Consider the following 17036-nt stretch of genomic DNA (forward strand, 5'->3'; position numbering starts at 1 on the left):
TTATAAAGGTGACCGAAAAACTTACCTTAGGCGATTTCCTTCTTGACGTTTTGAAAGTGAGCTAAGATTTGCGGGCTTTTTATAATCAAGCACAAAACACTGATAAGCTAATCGCTAATCACACACACGCGTCCACACAATAAATCAGCTTTTTCTTTCCAGTCGCCCCTCCCTGTGTGTGAGAAATAAAGTCCAGCAGCAGTAAAAGTGACACCTGATTCCTAAGTTATTGTTATTAATGCGCCTGAAAAGTACAAGAGGGCAGCTTGAGCAAACAGGCGTCGAGCAATGCGCCAATCATCCTAAACCTCAATCATCATTTGTAAAATAAGAGGCAAGAGTGTTTGTTGCACGCTCCCAGTTGACATTTACTGTAAAACCCAACTAAAAAAAACAAACATAGACACAGAATCACACTCAAAAAGAACAAAAATCCATTAGCTTAATGTTGACAGTAAGAATGCAAACCGCCATAGACGGGCTATAGCATTGCTGCTATGGTCATTCTAAACCTTCTGGAGCTGAAAAAAACGTACAAACAAAGCATACAACGATACTCACATATTTTCTCTGCTTAGTTGGGGACCTTCTTTGCCTCAACACCCTAAAGTACAACTCTACAATGCAACTTGGCTTTATAGTGTAAAATTATATAGTGTAAAATTATATATTTTTAAAAATGATACCTTAAAACGCTGTAGTCAAGCAGGGAATATTCTGTGATAAAGTTTAAATTGCATTACAATTACAAAGTTACATTACAAAGCAATTTCCGTCACAGGATGTCACTGATTCTTACTTTCAAAATAAAAGTAAAACAAGTAATGCATTTGTTACGACCTATACGATCTTTTTATCCAAAAAATAAAAGAAATATAAGCACCCAGTATTGAATGTTGGGACTCTTAAAATAAAAAAGTCTTCATTGAGTTCAATGATTCAATGAGTTAAAAACAAAAATCTTTTGCGAGCCTCCACGAGTATTCCTGACTGCGGTGCAGTGTGTGAACATTGAGAACGAAAGAAAAACGAGTCAAAGCTGATTAGACCAAGGCATCAGGACAGCTGGTAAATGTTCTTCGTCATCTCCATCATCTTTATTGACTCCTCATCTTCCAGGCCGTCTTCTAAAAACGAGAATGGATGTCAGTTCTCACTTATAACTGCCTGCCTTACACCTACAGAAGATGGTTTCGTAAACATTTATCTAAATTTGTCAAAATTTTATCTGTCACATACACTACGAGTAAAACAAAGTATTGCTGGGTTTGAATTTACAAGAAATTGTCTTTAATTCCCCTCATTCGTCGGGGACGGACAGTCCGTCAGTGCGGGCGCCCACCTCTGATCAATAAAAGACACGCTCGGTAACAGCGGTCAAGTTTTAAGAAGATTAAAGACAAGAACAGTGACGGTCACCTTGCTCCTCCCCCTTCATGGAGTCTCCACCCCCGCTCTCCTCTTCCTCGCCCTCGTTGTCTTCCCCGCGCTCGTCGATGTTTTTGTACATCGGCTTAAGCGCGCAAAGGAAAATGATTGAGGATTCAAACTGTCAATCAAAGCACAAGCCAGCGCGTCATTGGGCCTCACCTGCTCGCTCTGACCCACTTTTCCGGAGGAGGGTAGGAGCCTTTCTATCAGCCGACCAATCATCTTGAAGGTGGGCCTTTCGGTGGGTTCCAAACTCCAACAGGACGTCATCAACCGGTACCTGAAAACGGAAACCGTCAAACAAGTCGATTGACGGCAACACCCGCTGTTAGACGGGGGCCTCACATTTGCGGCGGTGCAAAATCGGGCCGGTCCATGTGCCAGCCGTCTTTGATCATCTTGTAAAATTTGGTATCCACGGCGACGTTAGGGTAAGGGCTCTTCCCTAAAGGTGACAGAAGGAGGCCCAGAGGTCATGTGAGGTCACATGACATCAGACGCCATTGAGGAGACATTACCGAGGGAGAAAATTTCCCACAGCAGGACGCCATAAGACCAGACGTCACTCTGCACTGTGTACACGCACTGGAAGATGCTCTCCGGGGACATCCACTTGACAGGCAGACGCGCCTGCCAAAAGTAAAGCACTGTGAAACAAGCTGGCACCAAACAGGAAGCTGACTTTCAAAATAAAATGTCACAGGAAGCTCTCTGTCTAAAATGTCTCAGAATTCCTGTCCAAGTTGTGTAGTTGATATATAATGATTCTGTGATAATTATGCAGTTATTATACATTAGTTGTGTACTAGTTATGTCATAAAGTACAGTTCTAGAGTGGTACTTTTGAAGTTGTTGTGGATTTGTGTAAATGTTGCACAGTCATTGGTAGCTGTTGCATATTAGCTGTTTTGTATCTGTACATAAATTGTAGTTTTTTGTTTGAAGTTTAGTATTAGTTGTGTAGCTGCTGTGCATTTGTTGTGAAATTGTGTTGCACTTGTATAGTAGTTGTGTAGTTATGTAGTTTTAATGTATGGAATGTGTTGCAATTGTGTGATATGCATTAGTTGTGTAGTGGTTGTGAACATGTTGTGTAGAGGTTGTGTAGTTGTTTGAAGTTGAGCTTGTGTGGAAGTTTTACAGGTGTGTCATTGTTGTGAAGTGTTTTAATTGTAATAGGATTGTTGTCAAAGTGTAGTCGTTGTGTAGTTGTTTTTGTGCACTGACATTTCCTTGTACGATGTAGCTGTCATCATTGCGTATGTCTCGGGCCAAACCAAAGTCACAGATTTTGGCAACGTGGCGGTCGGTCAGTAACACATTCCTCGCTGCCACATCTCTGTGGATACACTGACACACACACACACACACACGCACAATGACTCACCGCACTTGTGCGTATGCAGAGTGTGTGTCTGTGAGTTACATTTCGTGTTGACAGGAAGTCCAAACCCTGAGCAACCTGGTATGAAAACCTGATCAGGTCACTCATGCACAAACGGGGACTTCGCTCCACACCTGAAGGACACACACACACACACGCACACACACGGTTGTGTGTGTGTTTGTTTGAGTGTGTTACCTGACTGTGTGTTACCTGAGTGTGCAAGCATCGGTTGCATTTCCTGATATTCGGAACAACATGAGATCCCGCTGTCACTGCATCATGCAAACACACACACACAATTATTGTGTGCACATGCGCAAAAGTGAAAAGAAGAAGACATCCAACCTCCTGAGTCTGACATTGGAGTATTTGGGGTCATGCTCAGCTGGCTCCAGACTCAACATGGCCGCCACAAAGAGGTGAGCGTGCGCACGCAGGAAGTTGAGCAGGTCGCCATGGAAACAGTACTCGGTGATCATCAACATTGGGCCTGCAAGTTAGATAAATTAAGTCAAGCGATGTCAGGTCAAGTGAAGTGAGGATCTCCACCTCCTTGCGTGCAGGCTCCCAACAGGTTGACGATGTTGTCGTGGTAACCAAGATGGCTGAGAATCTTCAGCTCGCACATCAGCGCTTCTCGCTCTTCAGAGTGAGCGCTCGCTGAAAACAAAAAAGAAGCTGTGAGGAAAACACTTAGTAGTTGCGTAGTTTTCGTATTATCGTTTTGTGGCAGTTTTATATATGGACCGGTTGTTGTGCCGTAGTGTGGAATATGTGGTAGTATCTGTTGTGTTGTAGTTATGTAGCAATTGTCGCGTACAAGTTATGACATTGAAATGTAGTGGTTGTTGCGTAGTAGTAATGCAGTTGTGTCAAAGTCATGGTTGCTGTTTTGTACTTTCGTTTTACGTTTGAGCATCTTGACAGCGACGCGTGTTTCATCCTGGCTGCCCAGTCCGTAGGCCGTGGCTTCCACCACCTTCCCGAAGGCCCCAGACCCCAACACGCCCCCTAAGGTCAAAAGCGCAGGAGGCACCGTGAAGGGTCAAGGTCAACGTGGGTCTGAGTGATGCAGGTCGAAGATCGAAGGTTACCCAGACGCAGTTTGTCTCGTGGAAATTCCCACTTAAGGTTGTTGTATGGCAACAGACTGGGGTCCACAAAGGTGTAGTTGTTTCCGTGGCAACTCTCCACTATCTTCCAGCGGATCTCGTACTTAGGTTGCTGGAAAAGGACGAGAAGGAAGGAGGAGGAAGAGAAAAATAGTGATGATGTTGATGATAACGTGTCCATGACAAAGTACAAACCCGTCGGATCCTGCAGATGAGCCCGATAATGAGCAAGAGGAGCAGGGCTGCGCCTGCCGAGGCAGCTGCTAGGGTCACTGTCAACGCTCTTTTGCCACCAGAACCTACAGAACCAGAAAGAACAAAAGCAACCTGACTGGAACCGGTGGACAGAATCTCCGATGTTTGGCAAAGAGTTTGGCAAAGAGTTGCTTACGAAGAACACGTAGATCAAAGAAGAAGGAGCCGCTGAGAAGAGCGCTAGCATAGTGTAGCACGTAAAGACCTTTCTCCTCATCCCGCACGCGACGCAGCAGCAGGCTTGCCTGGGATCTGCCAATGAAAGACTTTGCTAATCATCAAAATCTTTTAGGAGTAATACCCTTGAGATAACTAATTTTTGAGGGGCTCCAATATATCTTTAACAATGGAGTGAATAGTCACAAGTAAACAAGATCCACAGAAAACACAAATATAAGACAATAAAAGGACAGGACAGAATAATAGTAAGCCAAAGGTAGGAAGCCAAGAAGTGCAACTTCCTGTAAGGAAAGAACAAAATGAATAGAAAGTAGAACAGGATGGGACAGGATAGGGTTCAACACCCTGTGAAGAATGGAGTCAATGAGTTTCAAATAGAAGAGGATAGGAAGGCTATAAGGCAAGAATAAAACGAGAATCAAATGAGAAAGGACAGGCCAGGACAGGGAAAAGCCAGACAGTGGAACTGAACTATGTTGGGTGTTGCTATAGCGTGCCAGAATGTGGCCATCTTGGACTCAAGCTAACCTGTAGCCGTCAGCAGTGTAGCTCTGCGTGTGCGCCGCGCTCTCCGGTGTCGGCAAGGTCCATTGGAGGCTCCCTATTGGTGGGTACGCTTCTATGGCGACCGTTAACATGACATCTCCGCCTTCCAGGACATCCACTGTGCTGCTGCTATTAACTTGGTTAGCCTCCATTGTGTCCACGCTAAAGTTAGTTAGCACTTCCCAGTCGTCGGTCACCAAATTGTCGCTTGCATTGGCATGTAGTCGTTCAAACGGCGCCGTTCTTTTCATACTAAAGTTGCTGCCACTTGAAGCAGTATGGCGGTCCAAGATGGCAGTTAGGAAGGGAGCGTCTGCCGGAGGGAACATGTGTCAAACACTTGATGGACATAAATTGCATGAACAAATCCTCTTCTCAGGTGGGTGACTTCAGTCATATGACTTGACTCCAGGCTTATGACTTGCCTGACCAAAATCATGATTTTACTCCTTAAATTTTCTCACCTAAGACACGGAGCCTGGCCGTCGCCGTGGCTCTGCCGGCCTCATTGCTCACGGTACATGTGTAGGCCCCGTTGTGTTGTCGACCGACTGCGTGGACGGCCAGCGTGTTGTTAATGTAAACACGGTTGGTGATGTAACGGACGGTCGACGTCGTATTTGGTGCCTGCACGTGACCGTCCGTGAAACTCAAGACGACACAAAACAGTATCGAAGAGCAAGTCTTACCTCTATTTCTGGGTGTGTCCAGGAAATGTCGTAGATTATGGAGGGATTACTTGTGACACACGTCACTGCAAAGCTTTCTCCCGCCACACGGAAAAAATCCCTCTGATTCAGCGACAACTCCGGAGGATGACGTTGCCCTAAACATTTGCACAGAAAAATGAGAGACAAATACGGTAAGAGTGACACAGGCAAGATACTGATAGGTAAAAGACAAATGAGACAAAGTTGTGAGAAAGACAAATGTCAGACAGGTGAATGACAGAATAGGAAGGTAAGAGACGGACAGATGAGAGACTGAAATGTCAAAAAGACATCTGTGAGAGACATATGCATCTGACACATTAGAGACAGAAATCAAAGAGTCCAAAGGTAGACAGGTAGAGAGGAAGTGCAGGCAGGGGCAAAAACAGACAAGAGACAGATGAATAAGAGAAAGACATATGACAAGTGAGGACAGGGTAGAGAGAAAGACAGGTTCGACGGGCACTTTACTTGGTGTGACAATGAGGTAGAGTGTGTCAGATTTCACACGTATGTCATTCTTCCAGCCGGTGCAGACGTATTTTCCATTGAACTTCCTGTCCACTTTGTGTATGAGGACTCCTGCATGAGGATCTACACTGACATTCATGCCCGGGGGAAGACCCTGGCCCCGCCCCCTGGTCCAGTCTTCCTCCAAACTGAGGCTTAGGTTGGTAACTGATGGGTCGGTTAGCAAACAACGGAACAGGAAGTCGTCGCCTTCCCTGATGTTGGGTGTTGAGGGAGGCGTGACGAAGACACTGGACGGGTTGGACGGATCTGACGGATGAGTGATAAGGGAACCGATCTCATCTTTAGGTTAACTGACAAGGCAAGTGACATCGTCCGGGGGATCGTTGACATTGCTCACCTTTGACGTACAGGTGCACCGAGACGTGGAGGTGCTCAAGGCTGAGGTTGGTGTACGCGCATCGGTATGTTCCCGTGTGTCTCGGTCGCGCATGCTGTACAGTCAGCATGCTGCCGCGCACCCTCGACCTAGCTTGCAACGCCGTAGTGGACAAGCTCAGCGATGCATTACCATGACAACTGAGACTGAACGCGGAGCCTGCGGTCAAAACAACCTCAGAACCGTTTTGGAGCAGGTCTGAGTTCAGTCGAATGGACGGAGAAGAAATATCTAGATGGGAGACAAAAATGTCCAATGTGATCACCATAACATCACACACACAACTTCATAGTACTCAATTTTGGGGTTATAGTTTTAACTGGATTTTTTTTTTTTTTTTAACCAGTGTTCAGTGCAGTTTCAGACCTTAAATGAGATCGGGCACACAGTGTCCTTGAATGTTCAACAGTGTCAAATGTGATCATTTGAATCAGGTGTGATGTGCAAGGGAAACATTAAAAATGAGCAAGATACAGCTCCAGAGTAACTTGAATTTCCTACCCCCGTTTTACGGTCTCAGACTACCAACTGCGTCATACCTCACAGTTTCAATCCACCAATAACATCCCAACTCCAAAAGTCACTCAGAGAAGTGGGGGACACCCAGGACTGACTGCCAGCCAATGCCAGCAAGAGGCCAACAGTCTTAGATGTCAAACGGTTTCAGACCATCAATAACCTAGCTTCTCCAAACATCATCCAGAGAGGTGGGGTACACCCAAGACTCCCACGAAGGAAGGGAGTCGCCCGGATGCGAACCCTCTTCCCTCCATTTTGCCCTTCATCCATAAACCTGGATAACATAACGTTTGCACCTACTGAGGACTTTAATCTTCTAGGCGGTCCCAGACATTTAGTTAGAGGCCGAAGAAGGGATTTTTGTTAACATGACAGTTGAGTTTCACAAGACGGTGAGAAAAACAGAAGTGAAACCTTTGACTTTAACGTCTGTCAGCAGTTTGGAAGTAACGCGCAAGTGTGTGTGTTTGTGTTTGTGTGTCTGGAAAAGGGAAAAAAAAGAGGAAGAAAAGGTGCTGTCCTCATCAGGATCAGGAAACCTTTTTACGACTGTCAAAACGTCCAGGCTATCATTAAAATATACATATATATGTATATAAAAAAAAATAGCTTTTACATGCTAAATGAGCTGCTAAGACACCTAGCAGCAGCAGCTAACTCCACCCACATACAGCCAATTAGTGAACTGGTCATTATGGAATTTCTTGGTCTCCAAATATGTTTGTCTCCTGTATAAATTGTAGACTATACTTGATCGATAGTTTAGCTCTATAGACTTGAATCAACTCAAACTTACAAACAGACAAAAATCACACATACATTTGCAGAAAAAAATTAGTTTTATTTTTGCTACAACACAGGTTCCTCTTTCCACAAAATAGTATAAATAACTACTCATGACTTATTTTTCTATTCTATATCTTAAGAGCAGAAATTTGTTTTGGTCTCTTACCTTCAGCAGACACAATTGACAGCAGGAGCACAGGTAACAACAACATCTTCATCATTTTCTTTCTCTGACTGACTGACACTCAAGCAGCTCTAGAACTTCCTGCTCGGCGCTGACTGGTTCAGCCCATTTCCTCAGCACCCCCATCGTAACTCGCCAAGCTCACTAAACACTTCCTTCCAAGGTCTCAGACATCAAACAGTCTGAGATCTTCATCTGATGTCCAACAGCATCAGGCTCAGATCCTCAAAAGTCTCCTACCCTTTATGGTCTCAGATGTTCAATAATAGATTATTGGCAAGCACCTCACATGACCTGTGGCTTAAGGTCTCGAACAGTGTCTCAGAGCTCAAATAGCTTCAGGTCATCAATGAACTCCAACCCTCTATGGTTTCAGACGTTCGAACAGTAGATGACACCCAAGTGGCTCTTATGATTTATGACCCGAGTTTCAGATCAGTTATCTCAAAAGCCCAATCTTCTGGGATTTGAAGACACTTCCAATGGCCTTAGATGTCCATAAATCTAGGACCTCAACCACTCTCAAGCATAAGACCTCAAACGTCCACTGGCTTCAGGCAGAAGAGAGAATCCTTCAAGACGAGAAAACTCCAACATAACCCAGACTCGAGCAGGTGGGCATGCCTACTGTGACTGTGCATTTTTTGGGGTGGAAATGTCCTTAAATTTTTATTTAGAGAAAATCAAACGAAAGTCAAACAAGCAGTTGGTATTTCAAATGTTTTTTTAATTAAAGCTTAGTATAATAAGAAGTTGATACGAAAGAAATAACAGGAGTATTGCATCACGATAACGTCGTATTTGTTACAAGGATGTTACCGTTATAATGCTTTATTGAACGTGCTTCTCAAACGCAGCTTTCATCCTCTTTTTCACCTGATGATGTCACTTCCTGTGCAACCGGCGATTCCATAGCTCTGAACGGGAAACACAGCAGGCAAATCATCGTTATCAACATCATCATCTTTGCTCTTGTCATGAATTATCATCACCATTATTGTCATTAAAATAATAAGTCATTGTCATGATGTTACCTGTTTGCGTCCAGCGCAGTGTCGCCCTCGCTGTCATCGTTGCGTGTCGCCACTTTGACAGGAAGGATGTATTCGCCATTGGAAGGACCTGCCTCCTCTGGCCCCGCCTCCAACAGGTGAACCGTCGCCTCAGAGATGTTACTTCCTGTTCCTAAGGGCCAATGATTGGCACATGATATTTTCCAGCGCCTGATCAAAATCACATGACAGAATTTCACCTTTTGTGTCACTTGGCGTGTCACCAGGAGTGGACGTCAATCGGGATCGAACAACGGCTGGATGGTTGCCGGTCAAGAAGTTGTCCGTTAGCCTGGCGTACGTCTGGGAAGGATGCAAACAAAGTGGACACCATTGAGGTTGACCTTTAGGAGACACTTTCGGGAAACAACGTGGATGTTATCACCTTTCTCCAGTGGTCCGTCAACATGGCATCTAGAGACGCCACCAACGACGAGAACGACGGCCTGGAACCGGGATGCTCGCTCCAGCATGCTTGCATCATGTCGTAACTGAGCACGTGCATCATATCGTATTTTACATGTATTGCCACATCACAGGTGTAATATTTCAAACGTGATTTCATGCTGCTTTCCATTTCACAGCTTTTGTCATGTTATCATGGTCATATCCTGTCCTATATAATCCCATGCTTTCATACTTGTCATCATACATGCATATGAAGTCATGCATGTTGTCATACGTCCTACATGTTGGAGTTGGCGTGTTGTGGCCGCACCAAGCGATGTCCTCTCTTCAGTGCTGCGTAGAACTGATGTGTCATGGGGAGGTCCGGGTACGGACTTTCACCTGTGGTAAAACACACGTATGACACTCATATGTCGACATGTCATAGAGTGTTGTAGCGTTTTACCCAAAGAGAAGATCTCCCAGAGAAGAACACCGAATGACCACACATCGCTCTGGGTTGAGTAAACCCCTTGGAAAATGCTCTCTGGAGACATCCACTTGAGCGGCAGCAAGGCCTGTTGGGAAAAAAATCCAGAGAAGAAAGGGACGTCATGGCAGAGGAACGCCATTCCTGATGTCACACGTTGTTGCGTCGCACTGACGTGTCCTCGGGCCACGTAGTCCTGATCCTTGAGCAGATCTCGAGCCAGACCAAAGTCGCCCACCTTCACCAGGCGCTCCTCACACACCAAGACGTTTCGGGCCGCCAGGTCTCTGTGGACGCACTGGGACACATGACACGCGCTAAAAATGCATGCTAAGAACAGTTCCTGTCCAGGTGCCTGAGCGTACATTCCGTGAAGACAGGAAGTTCATGGCGTTGGCGACTTGGAAGGAGAAGCTGTGGAGGTCGCTCACACCCAGGACAGTCGAGTCTCTGAGAAGTGATGACAGCGCCTCCTGCTGGTCTGAAAGTACACAAACAAATGGATTAACACAGTATACTGTAGATACAGTGTCAAACTGAGGTACACACAGGTAGATTATACACATACTGTTGGTACACATGCACACAGATGGGAAAATGGTATACATACACAGGACAAGGAGCAGGTAGTGGCAGAGACAGGTACTACTATATTTACAAAAACAAGTACAGGGATAGTACAAGTACAAGGATAGACACTCATTGGTATACACGTTCAAACAGTTGCAGAAAAAAAACATACAAGCAGGTACAGATACATGCATACAAGACGTAAAGTTACACATGAAGATAGATACACAAAAATCTTTAGGGAAAAAGAATGAAAGACATACACAAAACAAGAACACTATCAGGTATGGGTACCACGAGTGTGTGTAGCATACACAGACAAACAATAGGAGAAACACACTTGTCTCTGAGGTCTCTTCGCTGATAATGGCTCCGCCCTCCTGCTTGCTCATGTCCATGTAACCACCGTCTGCCTCTCTGCACGCACATACAGTACATGCAGTACGTATGTGTCTGTGCTTGTGTAGATTGTATGTGTACATCTTGGCGTGTTTTTGTTTTTGCTTCATGGTGAGGCTCAAATTCCGGATTTATGCTACCTCTGTGTCCTTGTGACCTCTTTTTGAGGGGCAAGACTTGGTTATATTTATGTTTGATCAAGATTTGGGTTGAGGTTAGTGTAAGGATTAGGGTTAAGGAATGAGTTGTGATGGTTCAGGTTAAGGACTAGGAAATGCAGGAGAACATCACCAGAACATCATTAGAACATCAGCGTTCTGGAGGGTAGAGGCATAACCCAAGTAACTGGTGATAATGGTGATGTTCTCCTGCAGAAAACTAACTAGTCATTTTCCTACTGATGATGCAGCATTAGGAGCAAGTAGGGGTTCAGCGTCTTGCTCAAGGACACTTACATATCAATGAGATGACCTCACTAGCAGTAAGACAAACCTGTGTGTATGTGTTTTTGCCAGTGTGTGTTTATAAATACGTCTTTCTGTTTTGTGTGTTGCTGTCTACCTCTTAGCGAGTGCGTTGCCGTGTACAAAAGCGTGCTTGTGGCGTCGCAAGTAGTTGGCCAGGTCTCCATGGCAACAGAACTCCGTGATGACATAGACGGGACCTGTGGTAGAGGCTGAGGTTAGCATGCTGGTGGCCATCAGGTGGCGTCATTGGTTGTGTGGGACTGTGGTTGTCACCTCCTGACGTGCACGCTCCGAGCAGGTTGACGATGTTCACGTGAGGACCCAGATGGCACAGAACCTTTAGCTCGGACAACAATGACCGACACGCGCCGCTGTTGGCTAAAAACAAACACGCAAACGTGTTCTCAAGTCTTAGGTACAGGCATACACCCAAACACAAGAAGGTGCACAAGGTGCAAGAGGTACACACATTTGACCATCTTGACAGCCGCTCTGGTGGTCTTCTGGTCCTGGTGCAGACCCGATACTTCAGCTTCTACCACTCGGCCGAAAGCTCCTGAGCCCAACACCTCACCTGCACAAACCACACAGCAACATGGACCTAAGCACTTTATCCTCCTTAAACCCAACCTGTTCATTTGTGTGGACTGCTGAGACAAAATGGACACAACGGTGGACACTGTCACTACCTAGTTCTATGTTGTCCCTGGGTATTTCCCAGGAGGCACTGTAGGGCAGCTGGGCGGGGTCCAGGTAGCTGTACTCAAGTCCATCAGGACTGACGGAATCAATGAGCTTCCAGCGGACTTCATAGCGAGGTTTCTGAATGACAGGAGGCCTCATAGTGCATCTGCAAGTAACGTAAAAGTACCGCTCCATGGCATACTACTGACTTTTCTCCACAGGATGATGAGTATGACCAGGAAGATGATGGCGATGACTACCAACACCAAAACCAGTGCCAACATGGCCACCTGAGACAAAAGAGCTGGATAGACAACGCTTGGTCACTCAAATTTATTTATGGGAGTGGTTTTGTAAAATATGTTTTCAACCAATTCAGCTATCAAACATCGTCTATCAACCATCCATAATCCATTCTTCGATCCATCACTGCAATCTTCATCCGTCCCATCATCTATCCATCTTCACTCACATGTGGAGACCAGTCTGAGGTCTCGGGCCCGTCGTCCCGCAGAGTTGGAGGCCTCACATCGGACAGCCGTCAAGGTTGTTGTGGTCTCCAGGCTCAGCAGACTGCGCACCTGTCAGGGTGAGGACGGATGATTTTACAGGAATCCAGCGAAGATGTCACATGGGGGATGATGTCATCAGTTACCTGGGTTAGACCTCTACCCTCCAGGACGGTGATGTTCTCCTGCAGAACCGCGCCCTCCGAAGCACCCGTTTGACTCGTCCAGCTACCTGTGCCGTTGGTGCACCTGCAGACAAAGGCGCAACATTTCCTGTGATGTCACACAAAGCCACTTGACGCGAATGTGTCGCCATGTTGGCAGTAAGATAGCGTTGTTACTGTTAGCTAAGGCTAATCAAAGCAAATTATTTATACCCCTGTGCACTGTGACATGTGAACCAGGTGACAGAAGGGGGCGGAGCTCCTTCACTAACGCACAACATGGCCTGAGTGCTCGTCTCAGTCAGCGAAATAATCCTCGGTGGTGCTGTGGCGTGGGAACACACAAATACACAGATGCATAAAACACACAGTGAGTTGTACACGTCATTCATAACTGACTCACTTACCTTTAACTTGCAGGTAGAAGAAAACCTCATCTTGGTCATCTTCGTTGTAGATCTTGGCCGTGTAACTTCCTGCTTGCTCCAAGCGGACTCTCGCCAGTGTCAACGTGCTCACGTAGCTGTCACCAACAAAAGGCACATTTAACTGCTTATCATTGTGCTTAGCATCACGCCTATAGTTGTTGCTGTCATGTTAGCATCGTTGTTAGCAGCACAGAACCCATTGTTATTAATCTCGTATTGTTGTGCACATCACAATAGCATACTCGCTCAAATTATGGTTAGATTTGGTAATGCCACATTTGGCATTGTTTTTAGCATTGCAGTTGGTAAAAGTTCTTTTCATAAATTTTGTTGTTAGGATCACGGTTGGTATTGCTGTTCATTTTATCAGTGCTGCTAGCATCAATCAAGTTTTTGGTCGCGGTTAGCATTATTTATCTTACTTATAGCCTAGCTGTTCCAATTATGTAGGTATTTTTACTACCAGAATACCTAAAAATAGCATCATATTGGCATTATTGTCAGCTTCACTGTAAGCATGAGCGGGAGCATAACGGCACCATGTTTCTCTTATTCTTGTTGTTAGTGACATTGTTCAGCATACCTGCCATCTGTCACACGTGTACTGGACACAACGGTTGTTCCCGCGGAGACAACTACGCTCCGGTTGTCTTTGCGCCACACCACTGTGGGTGGAGGGTGAGCATCCACCGCCACCCGCAGCGCCACCGTGTGGCCAACCAGCGAAGACACGTTGGTGTCTTGTGTCGCGCGAGCAGAAACGTAACCACGATCTGTGGGTATTCCGCATGTTAGTGTGTCTTTGCCTGTGTGTGTGCTTTTCGAATGAGGTTTATTTTGTTTTGTGCAGATTTGGATTTGTGGGCTCACCTAGTACAGTCACTGTTATGTTCTTTTCCACACGCCCTCCTTGCAGCGTTTCCTGAACCGCGCACACATACACACCTATCGGCAGCACCCGCAACACCTCACAGTTAACATGGTAAGCACTAGCGTCACAAATGGTGAGCAGCATCGGCGCTTACCAGAGTCCGCCAGCGTAACAGAGGGGATGTTGACAAATGAACGGATGTGATTGCGAAGAAATTCTGTGAGCGGCTCATATTCCTGGAACGACACAAAACACACAAAATGTCACATTCTTGGAGTTTGTTGAATCGGACGATGCAGTGCCTGTCAATTGAGTACCTCTTTGCGGGGAAAGTTCCAAGAAAAAAAGACCATGTCGATGTCTTGGACAGTGCAGTTGACAATGAGGGGTTGTCCACGCTTTAACACGTTGCTGGACGCTGTCAAGTCCACCTCCATCTCCTTGGCAACTGGCAGACAGGTTGGTTGAGATGGACAGGCTTTTTGGACATGAGAGAGAAAGAACCTACCCACGACACTGAAGACGTAGTAGAACTGCGACCGCGTCTCGGCAGAGCCATTGGAGGCCAGGCACATGTAAGCTGAGTCCTTCAGGGGTCCTGTGAAGCCGCGGCCCGGCTCGTACTTAAGTCCATATGCCGGAGTTTGGTCCCCACGTTCGTGTAGGGTGACGTTCAAAAGCGGATTGGAAACCACGCAAGGTATGGTGCCCTCCTCCGTGTCCTTCATCACCACACCTGGACCATCTGGAACAAACCACTCATCTGGACCTGAGGAGGGCCCGAAACAATGATCAGATTCCATGACAGGGAAGAACAATTTTAGGAAAAACACTGTATAGCAATTTTATTGAAAGATCTTTGTGATTTTGATTTCATTTGCCATTTTTCACCAAAAATGTTATGGAAATCACTTCAGTCCTGAAACAACAAAATCGTTCAACCCTACTCCATGATGGTGGAAAGCCCACATCTACCTTGTCCTGGTACAAAGATGTCAACCTCTCTGGTCTGATCTGACGCTGACTCCTCACAGGTGTATCTCCCAGAATTCCTCCAGGTGACGTTGAAGAGCTGCAGGACACTGCGGGATCCTTGCGTTTCCACCACAACTTGAGATTCTTGCCACGGTAAGCGCCATGACACGTCGCTCCACCCAGAACACACCTGTGAGATGGACAAGTCGCAGTACGAGGTATTTGAGACAGACCGCTTTCTTTCACTTTCCCAACCATTGCGCCATGTGTGTATATATTCACAACAGCATTCGAGAGACAGGTCACAAGTGACGAGTCTACATTGCAAGAGAGAGAGACAGGTGAAGCGTTACTGACCACAGTAAAGTTTGAGTGAGACTGGAGCAGAACCTGGGAGGTGAGGGGAATGAGCTCCAGGCTGACACCTCCTTCTGGAAGAACCAGGAAGACACCTACAACCAGACACGCATAATTAAACACATAGTAGTAAACCGATTTGGCCAATCTGCAAGCAAGACAGAGAGACGTTTTTATTGAGCTATTACTGACCCAACAGGAAGTGCAGCAGTTTGAGACTTCCTGTTTGTGCTCTGATGGACACCAGCATGACGTCCGAATCTGACCAGTCACAATACAGATTGTACTTGAATCAGTGTACAATTATTTTGCCATGTTGCATGTTGCGTGTATATGTTTCTGTGTTGCATGTCGTATGTTGCAAATTATAAAGTGGAAAGTGGAGTGCAAAGTATGTAACACGTTGCATGTTACACCTTCCTTGTGTCACTTGTTACACATTGTATTTTACATATTGTATGTAACATGTTTACGTTTTTTCCCTGTTCCACATTACATGTGATACATTGGACGGTGCATTTGCTGCACATTCCCACCTCCATGCGCCAGGCATGTTAAACAAATTGCACGCTACACATTACAGTGCATTTTACTTGTTTCACATCACACTTGTTAGTTGTCCCTGTTGCATGTTCAATGTAAGATCATGCAACGCAGGTTGTTCACGTTGCATGTGATACACTGCATGTTACAACATGTGGCAAGTGGAGCGCACACTATGTAACGACTGTTACCTTCTTTGATGTATTTTAAACATTGTATGTAACAGGTTAAAGTTGTTGTCCGTTAAAAATGACACGTGACAAAACATGGCTGATTTTGTACGTTGCACTTTCCACACTTTATGCTACATGGAAATGACATGTATAACATGTTGAAAGTTCTGTTACACATTATATGTTACATGTTACATATGATACTCTATTTCTTGCTTACTCGCTAAACATTTGCATCATATATGGACCTGGTACCTCGGCAAATAGAAACGTGTCATGTGAGTTTGTGACACTCACCAGGACTCATCAGTCGGCCATCTGGAAATAACTTTGGTATGGATCAAATTCCGTAAAATTGATCAATCTGCACAAAGATAAAAACATAATAATGTACGACAACAATAAAAAGTTCATTCAGTGATGTCACCAGAAGAAGAAGCAACTTGTGGAAAATATGAGCAGATCACTCCAGAGGGGCGGAGTTAAAAATTGCCAAGTCAACACGTGTCTGCTAAAAGCATCAACAAACCTCTGGTCTTCACTTCGATAAAAATTCTGCCGCCGATACCGATATTCCAAATCCGTATTTGATACGTTAAGTAAGTAAAAAAAAGAAAGTTGGCCATCTGTCAGAGGAATCAAGCAAAAAAATCTTGCTATGGAAACAAGCTTTAAAACCAGCACCCAAACCCGAGTCACATCAAAATAGTTTTCTTCAAACCTCGTCTTTTCTTGTTCTCTTTTTGTGTTCTTCTTTTCCTCCTTTTTCTGCAGCCACCCTTCTCTTTTCGATGCTTTTTCTTCCCGACGCTTGATGACTGGAAAGAAACTGACTCACTCAGTTAACGGGCAAGCAGAAGGGAGAGAGAAAAAGAGAGAGGGAGAGAAAGAGCGTCTGTTTTCAATCTGCATCCCTGCCAATCCCGACAGGAAGTCAACTGCGGTCC

At 45.5% G+C, this 17036-nt stretch overlaps 2 protein-coding genes across 2 annotated transcripts; both read right to left on the reverse strand.

The window, feature by feature from the left end:
* Window positions 1-343: 343 nt before the first annotated feature.
* On the reverse strand, window positions 344-8054 carry csf1rb (colony stimulating factor 1 receptor, b). The gene is made up of 20 exons (XM_088440528.1): window positions 8003-8054; window positions 6493-6762; window positions 6093-6401; window positions 5601-5737; window positions 5376-5538; window positions 4894-5224; window positions 4322-4437; window positions 4126-4229; window positions 3913-4042; window positions 3728-3829; window positions 3368-3478; window positions 3164-3308; window positions 3029-3090; window positions 2858-2949; window positions 2659-2781; window positions 1950-2061; window positions 1777-1876; window positions 1591-1711; window positions 1420-1513; window positions 344-1127 (listed from the first exon to the last, which is right to left on the reverse strand). The coding sequence occupies exons 1-20, from the start codon at window positions 8052-8054 to the stop codon at window positions 1057-1059; spliced, it is 2745 nt and encodes a 914-aa protein (XP_088296654.1). The 3' UTR covers window positions 344-1056.
* Window positions 8055-8726: 672 nt separating this feature from the next.
* On the reverse strand, window positions 8727-16937 carry LOC148408645 (platelet-derived growth factor receptor beta-like). Its single transcript, XM_088440784.1, has 28 exons — window positions 16811-16937; window positions 16387-16453; window positions 15566-15634; window positions 15374-15468; window positions 15017-15206; window positions 14550-14810; window positions 14359-14489; window positions 14196-14277; window positions 14041-14115; window positions 13754-13943; window positions 13150-13265; window positions 12956-13067; window positions 12725-12827; window positions 12542-12650; window positions 12279-12373; window positions 12075-12207; window positions 11855-11959; window positions 11659-11763; window positions 11480-11582; window positions 10860-10936; window positions 10315-10430; window positions 10125-10247; window positions 9926-10037; window positions 9762-9861; window positions 9458-9563; window positions 9273-9375; window positions 9055-9205; window positions 8727-8937 (listed from the first exon to the last, which is right to left on the reverse strand). The coding sequence occupies exons 2-28, from the start codon at window positions 16394-16396 to the stop codon at window positions 8868-8870; spliced, it is 3042 nt and encodes a 1013-aa protein (XP_088296910.1). The 5' UTR covers window positions 16397-16453; window positions 16811-16937; the 3' UTR covers window positions 8727-8867.
* Window positions 16938-17036: the final 99 nt, after the last annotated feature.

This window comes from Hippichthys cyanospilos, chromosome 18, assembly GCF_059441005.1.
Source record: "Hippichthys cyanospilos isolate Australia breed blue-spotted pipefish chromosome 18, RoL_Hcya_1.0, whole genome shotgun sequence".
NCBI classification, from domain to species: domain Eukaryota; kingdom Metazoa; phylum Chordata; class Actinopteri; order Syngnathiformes; family Syngnathidae; genus Hippichthys; species Hippichthys cyanospilos.

Excerpts from the sequence above, each read along its gene's own strand:
- csf1rb (XM_088440528.1), bottom strand. The coding sequence starts at position 8,054 with ATGAAGATGTTGTTGTTACCTGTGCTCCTGCTGTCAATTGTGTCTGCT. Across the intron at positions 6,402-6,492 it reads GGTGCACCTGTACGTCAAAG|ATCCGTCCAACCCGTCCAGT; the intron begins GTGAGCAATGTC and ends CTCATCCGTCAG. Across the intron at positions 3,479-3,727 it reads CGCTGTCAAGATGCTCAAAC|CGAGCGCTCACTCTGAAGAG; the intron begins GTAAAACGAAAG and ends TTTTGTTTTCAG.
- LOC148408645 (XM_088440784.1), bottom strand. Across the intron at positions 11,764-11,854 it reads GGCTGTCAAGATGGTCAAAT|CCAACAGCGGCGCGTGTCGG; the intron begins GTGTGTACCTCT and ends GTTTGTTTTTAG. Across the intron at positions 9,862-9,925 it reads CTGGGAGATCTTCTCTTTGG|GTGAAAGTCCGTACCCGGAC; the intron begins GTAAAACGCTAC and ends GTTTTACCACAG.